Source organism: Gopherus evgoodei, chromosome 13, assembly GCF_007399415.2.
Source record: "Gopherus evgoodei ecotype Sinaloan lineage chromosome 13, rGopEvg1_v1.p, whole genome shotgun sequence".
NCBI classification, from domain to species: domain Eukaryota; kingdom Metazoa; phylum Chordata; order Testudines; family Testudinidae; genus Gopherus; species Gopherus evgoodei.
The window spans coordinates 15,682,002-15,697,499 of record NC_044334.1 but is presented as its reverse complement, the minus strand read 5'-3'; the positions used below and the strand labels follow the sequence as shown (position 1 = coordinate 15,697,499).

The 15,498-nt window shown below is 42.9% G+C and overlaps 1 protein-coding gene across 5 annotated transcripts in view; it reads right to left on the bottom strand.

Moving 5' to 3' along the window:
* Nucleotides 1-15,498, bottom strand: part of CHFR (checkpoint with forkhead and ring finger domains) — a 35,230-nt gene that overhangs the window by 14,927 nt on the left and 4,805 nt on the right. For 4 of the 5 annotated variants that reach the window (XR_004002964.1, XM_030582687.1, XM_030582686.1 and 1 more), the window contains exons 4-7: nt 4,659-4,768; nt 2,677-2,736; nt 2,289-2,501; nt 728-949 (exon numbers count right to left, since the gene is read on the bottom strand). Coding sequence is in view for 4 of the 5 variants with exons in the window: in XM_030582687.1 (XP_030438547.1) it covers nt 728-949; nt 2,289-2,501; nt 2,677-2,736; nt 4,659-4,768 (605 nt within the window). In the remaining variant the exon portion in view is untranslated. The remainder of the gene's footprint in view (nt 1-727; nt 950-2,288; nt 2,502-2,676; nt 2,737-4,658; nt 4,769-15,498) is intronic. The other variant, XM_030582688.1, reaches the window with a different exon arrangement.

Below are 15,498 nucleotides of genomic sequence, written 5' to 3'. Positions count from 1 at the left end.
ACATCTCTCAGTGTTATAACAATACATGAAATTGACCATGGATGTCAGAGCCTTCCTATTTAATGTTAATTAAGCCAAAAAGCTAAGCATTATGATTCATATCTGCTTCCATCACTAATGTTGTCACAAAGCCGATGTCCTTGCTTTATAGACTGACCTCCACACAGTCTTACAGTCACGGACATTATTTTCACTGAGCCAGCAACAGAATAGCAGGAAGCCTGGAGCAGGTCTAAAATCAGCAATATTTGGTCCCTTTAAGGCATACTTTGTGAAAAGTAAACATATCTGCCCTCATGTAATAGAAGCCTGAGGGCATGGGTTTTTAAAAACCAGATTGCAATACCTATTGTGTTCCGAATAAGGTTTTATATACCATTTAAACAAATCCTTTAAAGCCCTTCTAGGTTATAGGGGTGCATTTTGAACTTATTTCACAGAGAAAAAAGGAATAATACTCTTAAACTTTCATAAGATATAGTTAGAGTCTTGGATTCTAATCTAGAATGAACCACTGAACTGCCTACTGAGCCTTGGTAAGTCATTTCAGATTCCTGCGTTTCAGTTAACCCAAATGGAATTCTGTGAAAAAATAAACAAGCCATTCATGTACGTAATTAGAAGCTTCTGATTACAATACAGATTATCAGTCTTCTTTCAAATTATTTAAACAAAAGATTAAATAGAAGATTACATCATATGTCACATAATACTATAATATACTAGCCTCCTTTCATTTTCTTCTTTGCAGGCTCCAAGTCCTCCTCCTTTTCCCTTTGAGGCTCTGATGTAAAACTTTCATTTCTCTCTTTATCAATGATATTTGAAGTGATCGTAGAAGTTTCACTATTTGCATACAGCTGTCCTTGTTCTTCATGTGATGCTCCAGGATACCTAGGTTCTAGAGTGGGGAAAGCAGGCACAGGAATGAAAATAGAGGACTGTGATCCTGTAAAATGAAAGCAGAGATTATTAACAGATATGTACAAAGAGGGAACACTGAAGAAAAACTATATTTCCCATGACACATGCCCATCCCAATTCAAACATCATCTGAATGAGAAAAGGCCACGTCAAACAACAAGTGTTACCGGCATTGTTTGCACGATTATACGGTATATCATCTGACCCAGTTTTCCCAATATACCTGATTATTTGGAGGATGTGTAAAAAAATTGGTACAGAATCTGTAAACGCTCCCCATCTAAATGGACGTGCTTACAATTCATTCATAAAAATACACTCCAAGCCAGTACTTAGTAATAAAGATTTGGTCTTGGAGTGATTTTATTCTCTTTCTCTCACATGCACGCACACACACACACAGCCCCCCTACCTCCTTCCACATATGCAGCCTACCACAAAAGTGGTTGAAGAGTCTGGGGGGAGCACGAATAATATGCAGAGTACATCAAGGCTAAGGCACATTTTGAACAATACTTAGGAAGGAGCCAGTATGAGCAGGCAGGGCCAGATTTCTAATAAAATGCTGCAGTATTTGAAGCATTTAGCAATTTGGGGATGGAGCAAGGTCATGAGACAGACTGCAGTATAGGTGCACAGAAGACTGAGGACACACTGAAGGTCAGGAGGCAGCCTGCAGTGACCATGTAAATCGGAATGACAGCATGAGTAGATTTTCACTTGGTTAAACTGGGTGGCAGGTGGGTAGCTGGAAAGGATCCCCAGAGGAACTAGGTATCATTTCTGGGAACATCATTTACATCTTCTAAATAATTGTCTTTTGTTCTATTTGTCAGATTAAAAGATCAATGTGGTCCCTTCTAACCTTAAAAATCTCTGAATAGGAGAAAGTGGACTAGTGAATGGCAGCAGCAACAGTGAGGATTAGAATGGTTCCTCAGAGAGCAACTCCATGCGTGCAGATATTCAGTTGTAGTTAGCTTTGTGATGTGATCTGTATAGTTTCAGTAAGTTTACACTCCAGCTTGGTGAGGGAAAAAAATCCCCAACAGCTGCACCTAAGTTCCAAGATGGTGAAGGCTGCAAAATTAAAACACTTAATGATTGAAATGCATTGTCTGTGTCCTTGAATACACACAATTCTCCCAATTTCCTCTCCGAGCCACTAGGACTAAGCCTATGATTTTCTTATGGAACAAATTATTAAATTAACTACCGATCAGGAGCTTTGACTTGAACTTTTGCAGGGATTTTGATCATTATCATTTTATCCTCTACAGTAAGAGATTCGTTTCTTAGGATTCAACAGAAAAGTCATAATTTCTGAGGCACCAAGCTTACAAACACTGCACGCAACACCTTACCAGATGTTGAAGGATTATCCCGCTCAGCAGATGCCTGCTCAATAAGAGAGGTAGAAGAAGCATTAAAGAGGTTAGATGTAGAAGTAGATGGCTGTGGTTCCTCATAGCAAGACTCAGTGGCTGGCAGTGATGAGGTAATCTGGGTTCCATCATCACTTCTTCCTATATGTGAGGTATCTTTGGTCAGATGGCACGTATTTTCTACATTAGCTTCTGTAACAGAAAGGGAGTGGAAAGAATATTTCTCTGATAGGCAACCTCAAAAGGTCATGGCTTCATCAGGGTCAATTAACAGGATTTGAAGGAATCAAGCTCTCTTAAAATGGCTACCATTAGTCATAACCACTCATCTCCTTTTCTTTAGTCTTGAACTAATAGTTTAACTTACCTACTGGTTCTTGAGTTACATCTTGTTTTGCATTGAAGGATTCGTAGAGATAAGCAACATCTGAAAGGAGAGAAAATGGCAGAAATTTTATTATAATTTTAAAAGTGTTTTTATTTCTCTCCCTCTTACTCTCATAAACTCCTACCCACAGGTGGCTGCTTCTCTTACGTTTTCCACAATGGAGAGGGCAAACAGGAGATTGCTGTTATAGCCAATGTTAATACTGCTACTTAGGAGGTAATTAAGAACAGAACAGATAGATCTATTCTTCTCAGACCAAGCAGAATGGCTGTGCGTGAAATTTAGCTTGTGCCAACCATAGAAATTGAGGCTTAAACACTTACTAACTATAAATTCTGGTGTGTATCAAGATAAGCTGTGACTACTCTTACTAATACAACTGTACTGGATGTTCTCTGCAAAAGGCTGAGAGGTGAGCTCTAACTGTTCATAAGTTCAATTTTTTGTATAAATTTTCCTTAGAGTTTATTGTAAAAAGTTTAAAGTTAACAATCAAATTCCATACAACAGTTTAAGCCACTACCCAAATGCCATTCACTGGCTAAACCAAAACCTACTTACAAAGCAAATCAGAGCAAATTCTTTTCTTCCCAGCCTATGGGAACCCTTCAGCTTCCTGACAGAACCCCAGAGATGCCATTGTGTCCCCCTGCTTTTTATCCTCAACCATTTAGGTCCTTCCAACACCCTCTAAATTTGCACTGTGATCAATCTTACTAGCAAAGAACTATGCAGGATTCTTTTTAGACTGCTTCAGAATTGCTTAAATAAGACAACTATACGTGCCAAAGCTAAGCTCCCTCTCAGTCCTTCAAGGCACAGGGGACTAAAAACACCAGGACTCAGAACATTAACTGAAAGACAGGTACTAAGGCACTAAGCAGCCCCGTTCAAATACATTTTAACTAAAAGAAAAATTAATACCTCAGAACATCTCAATCTATCTTGGAACAACGGGGTAAATGAATTCCTCAACTAGTATTGCCTGCTACAGGAAATCCCCAAAAGAGGATCAATAAAAGAGATAGTGGATATAAAGATATAGATTTAGAGTGTGTGCACATGTGTCATTGCTTTCCTGTAAAACTGACATCACAAATTGATAAATCCAGATTCAAAAAACTGAGGTTACAAAACAGAATTCAGGTTCCAACAGTTATAGGCATCTAAAATAAACTGTGGACAAACAGCTTATACATTTTCCTGTTGTGGCATAGAATTGGTTTGCAACTAAGACATTTAGACTTTCTTACACTTTAGACAAGTCTGGGGCACCAAATTCATCTGGGGCTTAAGTTTTATCTGGGGTTTTAATACCACACCCATCACAGTAGTATTTATCTCTTCTAATAATTCCTGAGCATATAACAGTGTAATAACTTGTCACACTCCCAATCTGCCCATTATAAATTTACATTCCTGTTTTGGACATAGTAGCAGGATATAGTATTTAAATACCTATACCGCTAATCTACTGTAAAGGAAGCTTCCGAAAACTGAACATTTTCTACTAAAGGTACAAATGCTAAATACTAATTTCATGGCACTGGGATGGGCCCAGGAGACCGGGCTTATATTTCTGGCTCTGCTACTGACATACTGCATGACCTTCAGCTTGTCTCACCACCTCTCTGTGCCTCCATTTCTCCTCCAAGCCTACATCTATCTTGTCTAATTAGGCTGTAAGTTTCGTAGGGCAGGGGCTATTTCCTACTATGTGTTTATAGAGTATCTTGCAAAATGAGTCCCCAATTTCAACCGAGGGCTATAGGCTCTACCATAATACAAATAAGAGAGGATGATGATGATGATGACTAGAGAAGGCCTCCAGAATAATGAAAAAGTTTGGTTTTAATATTAAGTGACATTCACTGAGTAGCTATATTCTCACCATCTGATATTCCCTTGTATCCCTTATGACTAGCCAATGCCACTTTAAAAAAAAAGAAATATCTGCTTACTGTTTTCTGGCTCATTCTTCCTGTAAACAACATAGATCACATCCCCAGTCTGCAAAGGGCATGTCTGCTTCTTAACCACTTTCAGTTTATTAATTACTGTTCCATTAGTGCTGCAAAAAGAAAGATCGTTATTTAGCCCAAATGCTTTCATTAATTATCATGGGGGTTGACTGAGAGAAGAAGAAGGTGGGCAGAGAGATATTAGCACAGAAAATCGTAGCCAAGATTAAGAGAAGCCAAGATTATGTAGCCAAGATTAAGAGAAGCCAGATAACTGAATGGGAAAAATCTGCCGTGCAGGGCTGTTCTGCAGAGTTGCCGAGGACTTCATTGCTAGTTTTCAGCTCCTGGTAAGGAAATGTGGCTAATAGACAGACAATGATCCCTTACATTTGGAGAATGGCTCGAAATAATTAGAGAATTGCTCCCTATGGAATGAGCTCAGCTAAGATAAATGGAAGACAGAAATGGATAGAAGTAGAATATCTTATGCATCTATCTGAAAGTGCTACAGGTATGTCTACCCTACGGGATTACTCCGATTTTACAGAACTCGATTTCTGGTAACTGATTGTATAAAGTCGAGTGCATGCGGCCACACTAAGCACATTAATTCGGCGGTGTGCGTCCGTAGTACCGAGCCTAGTGTCAGCTTCCGGAGTGTTGCACTGTGGGTAGATATCTCATAGTTTCCGGAGTCTCCCCCACCCACTGGAATTCTGGGTTGAGATCCCAATGCCTGATGGGGCGAAAAACATTGTCACGGGTGGTTCTGGGTACATATCATCAGGCCCCACTCTCCCTCCTTCCCTCCCACCCTGCCTCTGTGAAACCAATGGCAGACAACCGTTTCGTGCCTTTTTTCCTGTGTTACCTGTGCAGAAGCCATACCACGGCAAGCATGGAGCCCGCACAGCTGACCGTCACCGTAAGTCTCCTGGGTGCTGGCAGACATGGGACTGCATTGCTACACAGCAGCAGCCCATTTCCTTTTGGCAGCAGATGGTGCGTTAGGACTGAAAGCCATCGTCATCATACAGAGATGGGAGTGACTCAGCCGGGTCATTTCCCATTTTCTGCCGAGCACCCAGGAGATGATGATGGCTAGCAGTCATACTGCACCGTCTGCTGCCAGCCTAAGATGTAAAAGATAGATGGAGTGGATCAAAACAAGAAATAGATCAGATTTGTTTTGTATTCATTTGCTCACCCCTCCCTCCGTGAAATCAACAGCCTGCTAAACCCAGGCTTCTGAGTTCAATCCTTGAGGGGGCCATTCTGTGTAATAGTTGTTTGTGTTTCTTCTTGATCTGCCTTTGTGGATTTTAATTCCCTGTAAGCCATGTCGTCAGTCGCCCCTCTGTCCATCAGAGCAACGACAGACAATCGTTTTGCGCCTTTTTTCAGTGCAGACGTCATACCACAGAGCATGGAGCCCGCTCAGCTCAACACAGCAGTCATGAACATTGTAAACACCTTGCGCATTATCATGCAGTTTATGCTGAACCAGAACCAGGAAAACCAAGTGAAGAGGAGGCGACGGCAGCGCAGCGACAAGAGTGAGGAGGACATGGACACAGAATTCTCTCAAACCATGGGCCCCGGCGCTTTGGAGATCATGGTGTTAATGGAGCAGGTTCATGCCGTGGAATGCCGATTCTGGGCCCAGGAAACAAGCACAGACTGATGGGACCGCACAGTGCTGCAGCTGTGGGACAATTTCCAGTGGCTGCAAAATGTTCACATGCATAAGGGCACTTTTACGGAACTTTGTGACTTGCTTTCCCCTGCCTTGAAGCACCAGAATACCAAGATGAGAGCAGCCCTCACAGCTGAGAAGCAAGTGGTGATAGCCTGCTGGAAGCTTGCAATGCCAGACAGCTACCGGTCAGTTGGGAATCTATTTGGAGTGGGCAAATCTACCATAGGGGGTGCTATGATGCAAGCAGCCAAAGCAATCACTGAGCTGCTGCTACCAAAGGCAGTGACTCTGGGACATGTGCAGGTCAAAGTAGATGTCTTTGCTGCAATGGGATTCCCCAACTGTGGTGAGGCAATAGATGCAACCCATATCCCTAGACAGATGGAACCCGCCCCCTTGATTGACTCATTCCCTGTAAGCCACCCACCGTCCCCCCCCTTCGATCACAGCTTCCTTGCAAAGGAAATAAAGTCACTATCATTTAAAAATCATGTATTCTTTATTAATTGATTATAAAAATAGGGAGAGAATTGACAAGATAGCTCAGGTTGGGTGTGGGAGGAGGGAAGGAAAAGGCCACTTCATAACTTGTTGCACGACAGCCTTTTATTGCTTGGGCTGTCCACTGAGGTGGAGTGGCAGGGTGCACGGAGCCTTCCCTCTGCTGTGTTCTTGGGCGTCTGGGTGAGGAGGCTATGGAACTTGGGAAGGGGGGAGGGCAGTTAAACAGGGGCTGCAGCGGCACTCTGTGATCCTGCTGCCGTTCCTGAAGCTCCACCAGATGCCGGAGCATGTCCATTTGATACCGCAGTAGCCCCAGCGTTGCATCCTGCCCCCTCTGATCTTCCTGCCACCACCTCTCATCTCGAGCATCCCTCCTGTCCTCACATTCGTCCCTCCGTTGACCGCTTTCCTGTACTGTGATACTGTGTCCTTTCACTCATTCAGATGAGTGCTTTCATTGTGGGTTGACTGCATGATCTCAGAGAACATTTCAACTAGCGTGTGTTTTTTTCACCGCCTTATCTGAGATAGCCCTCAGGACGGAAGAGGGAGACTTGAAAAATTTGCAGCTGCAGGAAGGAAAAAATGGAGAGAAATATTTAAAAAGATACATTTTACAGAACAATGGATATACTCTTTCACTGTGAACAACACTATTCACATTACATAGCACATGTGATTTCAGTACAAGGTCGCATTTTCCATCTTAATATTGAATGCCTGTGGCTTTGGTGTTAGAGATCACAGACGCAAGGCCAGGCAACGGAATTCGGCTTGCATGCGGCCATGGTAAGCCATTGTCTTTCGGCTTCTGCAACCTTCATAAAAGCAGCGCCCTCCTTTCCCATACCAAGCAAAGCCTGTTGAGTGCTGCGGTTTTCGTGTTAACGTGCAGCAGCAGAAACCAAACTAACCCCCTCCCCCCATCCAATTCTCTGGGATGATTGTTTTACCCCTTCCCCCACCACGTGGCTGGTATCAGGGAAGATCCCCGCTAGCCAAACGCGAACAGCTCAGCGCCAATACTCTCCTGCCCCCCACCGGTTGGCTAACTGCGGGGAGGATTTCTTTTCAGCCACAGGCAAACAGCCCAGTAGGAACAGCCACCTCTTAATATCCCCTTAATTAAATTCCCATATTTCAACCAGGTTACCATGAACGATATCACTCTCCTGAGGATAACACAGCGAGATAAAGAACAGATGTTGCTTGAATGCCAGCAAACACCAGGACCATACGCTGCCAGGTTTTGTCATGCAATACCACCAGATTACTTGCTACTAGCACGGCATCCTAACATGGAGGACGGAATAAGGCTGCCCTCCCCAGAAACCTTCTGCAAAGGCTTTTGGAGTACCTCCAGGAGAGCTTCATGGAGATGTCCCTGGAGGATTTCTGCTCCATCCCCAGACACGTTAACAGACTTTTCCAGTAGCTGTACTGGCCACGAATGCATCCCAAGTCCTCAGGGCAAATTAATCATTAAAAAACGCTTGCTTTTAAACCATGTTTTATATTTACAAAGGTGCACTCACCAGAGGTCCCTTCTCCGGCTTCATGGTCTGGGATACCGCCTTGGGAGGCTATTTCAGTCAGGCTGAGAAAAAGATCCTGGCTGTTGGGAAGAACAGAGTGCTGTATGCTCTCTGCAAGCTCCTTGTCCTCATCATCTTCCCCGTCCGCAAAATCCTCAGGCATGGCTAAGAGTACCCCCTCCTTGGAATCCACGGTCAAGGGTAGGGTAGTGGTGGCGGCCCCTCCTAGAATTGCATGCAGCTCAGTGTAGAAGCGGCATGTCTGCGGCTCTGCCTCGGAGCATCCGTTTGCTTCTTTGGTTTTCTGGCACACTTGTCTGAGTTCCTTAACTTTCACGCAGCACTGTAGTGAGTCCCTATTGTGGCCTCTCTCCATCATGCCACTGGGAGATTTTTTCAAATGTTTTGGCATTTCGTTTTTTGGAATATAGTTCTGCTAGCATGGAATCGTTTCCCCATACAGCGATCTGATCTAGTACCTCCCATACGGTCCATGCTGGAGCTCTTTTTCGATTCTTGAACTGCATGATTACCTGTGCTGATGAGCTCTGCATGGTCACTTGTGCTGATCAGCTCTCCACACAGGGCAAACAGGAAATGAAATTCAAAAGTTTGCAGGGCTTTTCCTGTCTACCTGGTCAGTGCATCCGAGTTCAGATTGCTGTCCAGAGCAGTCATAATGGTGCACTGTGGGATAGCTCCCGGAGGCCAATACCGTCAAATTGCATCCACACTAACCTTAATTCAAACCGGCAATGTCAATTTCAGCGCTACTCCCCTCGAGGGGGAGGAGGACAGAAATCTATTTTAAGAGCCCTTTATGTCAAAGTAAATGGCTTCGTTGTGTAGTCTGGTGCAGTGTTAAGTCGATTTAACGCTGCTAAATTTGACCTAAACTCGTAGTGTAGACCAGGCCATAGTGTTGGGATTAACATTGATAGAAAGGACTCTCTTTTAAACTGTTTACGGGGTGGAAGAACCCATTTTCTGTACAACCAGGGACCTCATGCTGGCCTCTCTCTCCTTCCTCCTCCTTTCCGATGCTTAAAGTTTAAAATACCAAAGGTTGCAGATGGGAAATGATTCTGGTTATTAGTGACTCTAGTCAGTTATTTTATTCTTATTTAAATTAGAAAATGAATTGCTGGAATGACTTTTTTTTTTTTTATTAAAGGTCTATAAGTTTTCAGCATCCTACTCTCAAGCTGCTATCTGTGGATTACTAACAGAAGGAAGGAAAGAAGGAAGTATTTATTTTTCCAGTGATGTTTACCTCAGCTATTTCAGGTTGCCAACTTTCCAGTCACACAAAACCGAACACTCTTGGCCTGCACCTTCTCCGAGGCCCCACCCTGCTTAATTTATCCCCTCTCCTTCCATCACTCGCTCTCTACCCACCCCCACCAACACACTCACGCGCTCTTGTTCACCGGACAGGGGAAGGTCCCTTTTCAACCAGGTGTTCCCGTTGAAAACCAGACACATGACAACCCTAAGAAAGTTAACAGGGGAAAGAACGTGTACATGCGCTTACATGGAGATAAAAGCCAAGCTAGATGGAATCATTTTGAAGTGGAAACAAACTTCAAAATACTTATCTAAGGACTTAAATTTGGAAACACATCAGTGCACAGCACCACCATCTACTGACTAAATATCTAATTATATCGCTCTTCACTCATTCTTTTTGAGATGCACCACTTCATACAGTCGCTATCAGTGTTTTAAAATCAAGTCAAATTACAGTGAAATGAGTAATTTCAGCTCTGTTGCAATATGAGCATTTTTTAAATGATTCATAGAACTAAAGGAGTTCAGATTTCTGTCATCCACGAACCTCAGCAACTAATACTATATGTATAAAGATGCCCAAAGAACATTGGGTCTTTTTTGTTGTTGTCTATGGCAACCTTTGGTCCTATAAATCTTTACTGCCATCTTGTGGATGAATTTAGTTACTCAGCCCAGATTTTTCCAGACATACCATGGTCTCTACTTCATGGTGGAAAATTAACTATCTAGAAACAAATCCCATGCTTCTCTTCTCATCGTTTATCATTTAAAGCAAAAACGGCTCAGCAGAAAGGCCTCCAGTCATCTATTTACACAAGAAGAGAAAGTAAAGAGATTGTTAAATATCCAGAGAGATTGACAGTAGGAAGCGTCTACTAGGCACTACTAGGAGAAATAGGGTGACCAGATGTCCCAATTTTATAGGAACAATCCCGATATTTGGGCTTTTTCCTATATAGGCTCCTATTACCCCCACCCCATCCCGATTTTTCACACTTGCTATCGGGTCACCCTAAGGAAAAATCACTTTTAAGGTGGCACTAAGTGATTTCTCAGTCAAGAAATATATTGCCTCTCCCCATCAGATGAACACTTACAGTGTAGATGGATAAGTCAACTAAGGTGACCAGCCGTCTGATTTTATAGGGACAGCCACGATTTTGGGGTGTTTTTCTTATATAGGCTCCTATTACCCCCCACCCTCGTCCCGATTTTTCACATTTGCTGTCTGGTCACCCTAAAGTCAAACAACACAGCGCAAACTGCAAGAAATGCTGTTTTGAAGGTCCCCTACAGAGGGGAGGAAAAACATTGGACTCGTTTCCTTCTTTGCTCCTTTATTAAAAAAAAAAAAATTAAAAAAGGAGGTTAGAATATTTAAATAAATATTTTCTCCTTGTCTTTTTACATTAGAAATACAGATCCTGTCTAGGCTGGAAGACTCTATGATGATGGGAGAAACAGCGAAGTGCATCACCAAAGTTAAGAGAATGAAAGTTGAGCAATTAGGAGGGGAAGGGAATTTTGGTCAAACTGTTAAAAAATTTTTTTGATTTATTATTTACCTATGTTCAATGACAAAGAAATATTTTGAAACAAGGAAACCATTGTTAAAGATTCAAAAAACTGACTAAACTTCTTCAATCAAGAGTTATTGCTCACAATGACCATAGAGACCTGCTGGAGGTCTGCCAGCAAAGCTCCTGAACAAACAAACAAAAACAAAAAAACCCAAACCTTTTGGGCCTTCTTCATAATAGTAAAACAGCAAAAAAATAAAATGGGAAATGCCCATCTTCTAAAGAAACCTTTACAAGCCTCCTTTAAGTAACGCAGAAGAATTTTCAGGGATTATTTTATACAAATGACAATTGCACTAATTTGGATTACAGTTATATTATGGGCTGGCTACTCATGCAAAGTATCAGAGGGAACAACTCTGCTTGCAACATTACCCATCTGGACACGTTTCAACAGAATAAAACAACGAAATAAGAGTCATATCTGAGTGTTTAAGCAGTGGTCTATGTGCGCTATGATGAAAGTCTAAAGTCTTGTTCTGAAGTGTACATGAATATTAGGTGGAAGGAAAAAAAAAAGCTCAATCTGACAAAATAAAGAATGTCTTTTAGTGAACTTCAGATCTTCAGGAGGTTTCTGGCCTCAAGACTTATTGCCATAATGAGGGCAAATATATGAACTTAAAAAAAAATTTCAATACAAAGGATTTTATAAGTACCTTTAACATAATTATTAAGCAATTACTGTCAAATCCCAAGATGGGCATAAGGCACTTTAATGTGTTTTAGCTAAATGCTTATTAGAAAAAATGTGCACTCTTGGATATTAAACAGTGAAGTTTGCTACTGGGGAGGGAAAAACTGCTAAAACTGCTGCCAAATCAATGTTAAGGCTTGAATTCCACACACATTTCCATGCAGGTGAATCTCTGTGCTCCTGCAGAGTCCCATTGACTTGAACAAAGCTTTGACTACACCAGTCATTTGGAGAATCAGGGCCCAAATCATCATCCTTAACAAAGCCAAATGAGGAAATTGGTAGGGTAGCAAATGAGCAATCTTTGGACAAAGTTTTTCCCGCTCCAGCTGCCCAGAGATTCATTTGTTTAATAGAAAGTAAGGGAAAAAAATATCACATCACTCAAAGAAAAGCACTCAAGTTTTTGCTAAGCACTAAAGAAAACTGAATGTGGTTAAAATTAGATCTTAGCCAATAATATATGAAATTGTAACATTCCTGTGTGTGTCATATCCAGTTTCAGGGCTCTAACCAGAGAAGTCTAACAGACACTTTGTGGAGCGTCAGGCTATCACAAAATGGCTAAATTTATGTATTTATGAGGCACTACAAATCATTGCACTGTAAGTGAAGAAGAAAGTCTAATATGTCCCAAGTCCAACAGACATTCCTTGTGATTCTGTACAAAACCAATGCCAACCTGCTATATTGTTTTGGAGGGAGATGAGAAGGAAACTCTACTATCAGAGGTATAATTTGGATGAAATGTAAATCCAGGTCATAAAAGATCCCACATCACTTTTCTTAAGACTAGAGATATAAATCTCTGTTTCCTGACCCAGTTCCCGTTTGGGTAGGGTGTAGTGGTGCAAGTTATCCCATACTATTCTGTCAATGTGCCTCTTGGCTCTGGAAGGGCCAATCCTAAAGTTAAGAGTGTAGTTTGGCTATTTAATGCAGGCACACACACAAAAACTGCCTAACGGAAGACAGGGACAGGCCCTTCAACTCATGAGACTGAGGTCGACTTTTGCATTGGAATTTCTGTTTTTAAGAAAGAATTAATTGCTTTTCCCTAGGACAAGCCAACTGTTCCATGAATGTAACTGATTTAAGTCATTTAATACAGTATTGTTTCATCTAGTAAACACTAAGGGCTTGTCTACACTGGCAATTTACAGCACTACAACTTTCTAGCTCAGGGGGGTGAAAAAACATATACATTATGGCAGTAGAAGACTTAGGCTTTGTCTACACTAGCAATTTTGTCAGTCTGGAGTGTGAAAAAACATCCCCAACCAACATAAGTTTCACCGACAAAGCACCTCTGTGGGCAGCGCTATGTCAGCGGGAGACACTCTCCTGCCTACACAGCTACTGCCATTTCTTGGGGGTGGCTAATTATGCCGGTTGGAGAGCTCTTTCCTGTCCACATAGAGCAGCTACACAGCAGACCTTACAGTGGTGCAGCTGTGCAGCTATAAGGTCCATAGTGTAGACATAGCCCTAGAAGGCAAAGATAAATTTTGTGGTTGGGATGGGGTGACCCACTTCAAATTCCTGCTTGAGAATTCCATTCACAAATTGTTAAACTTGAATTTAGCTCCCACAGAGTCAAGTCTGTTCATTCAGAGTCTGATGGAGCAATGATCATTGCACTCTGCACTTTGCATTGATCTAGCTTAATTCTGCCAGCACAGCAGGGAGGACTCCTCTGAATGAAACTTGGAACTGTCAGGGTCTATTTTTTGTGTTTTCAACCTCATCAAGTGTGAGACAGCTAAACTGCTGGATGAAGTCCCGAAGCCCTTTACTAGGCAGACACATTACAGTTGCTCATGATACTTCCTGTTAAATTGGAAGCATAGCACTTTGCTCTGCAGCTTCCGCCAGTTCAAGACTTTTCCCTGCACACAAAGATAAAAGTGTTTCCTGTCTTATAAAAAAAAAAAATACATGGCCTAAATCAACATCAGAAGTCAGTTTCTGCCCTGGAAAGAATCCCATTAACAACATTACATCTACCAACTCTGATCAAGAGAATGAGGAGGGACTGGATAAGTAAGGGTAGGGATAGCTCAGTGGTTTGAGCATTGGCCTGCTAAACCTAGGGTTCTGAATTCAATCCTTGAGGGGGGGCCACTTAGGGCTCTGGGGCAAAAATCTATCTGGAGATTGGTCCTGCTTTGAGCAGGGGGTGGACTAGATGACCTCCTGAGGTCTCTTCCAACCCTGATATCTGTGATTCTTCACTAACAACGTTAAAGCACTGCCGTGGCGCTCCCAGTGCTGTAAAAAACCCCATCCCCATGAGGGTAGTAGCTACCAGCAGTGGGAATGCAGCTCCCAGTGCTGGTGCACTGTCTACACAGTCACTTCATAGCACTGAAACTTGCAGGGCTCAGGGACGTGTTTTTTCATACTCCTGAGCAAGAAAGTTTCAGCGCTGTAAAGTGGTAGTGTAGAAAAGGCCTTAGTTAAATTTTGCCAAAGGAAACTGCTGACTAGGTCCCTCCATACATCCTGCGACAGGCAAGAAAGATTATACATCCCAACTAACTTAAACAACACCCCAATAACTATGTTGGTGAAACAATAAATCACTACATTCTACAGTAGTGATTAGAAAATGATACAAGACAAAAACATCCTATCACCTGTAGGTGAAGAACACTTTTCACAGAGAGATGACTCTGTATCTGACCTATCAGTCCTCCTCCTCAAAAGAAACATGCACAATAACACTTTCAAAAGACAAGCCTGGGAGCTCAAATGTATTACTCTGCTAGACACTAAAAATCATGGACTGAATGGAGAGACTGGATTTATGGCTCATTACAACAAGCAGGAAAGCATTAACCCCCTCTTTTTGTTCTATGACTATAGAGGTGTCAAGGGCCATTCTACCTCGAACAGTCTCTTACAATATGTGACAGGTTTCAGAGTAGCAGCCGTGTTAGGGCTTGTCTACATCAGAAAGTTGCAGCGCTGGTGAGGGAGTTACAGCGCTGCAACTTTGAAGGTGTACACATCTGCAGGGCATCACCAGCGCTGCAACTCCCTGTTTGCAGCGCTGGCCGTACTCCCGTTTTGTCTCGGGTGTAGAGGATCCAGCGCTGGTAATCAAGTATAGACACTTACCAGCGCTTTTCTTGACCTCCGTGGAAGGAGGAAGCCTCTGGTAATCAAGCTGGTCTCCTTCCCCGGCTTGCTCTCGCGTTCCCGGAACCCCGAGCAAGCAGGTCTCCTTCCCTGCGCTTTGCAGGGTGGTTCGGGGAACGCGAGAGCAAACCGCCGCGAAGCTGGTCTCCTTTCCCGGTTTGCTCTCTCGTTCCCCGAACCCCCGAGCAAGCAGGTCTCGTTCCCTGCGGTTTGCAGGGTGGTTCAGGGAACGCGAGAGCAAACCGGGAAAGGAGACCAGCTTCGCCGCGGTTTGCTCTCGCGTTCCCCGAGCAAGCAGGTCTCCTTCCCTGCGGTTTGCAGGGTGGTTCGGGGAACGCGAGAGCAAACCGCGGCGAAGCTGGTCTCCTTTCCCGGTTTGCTCTCT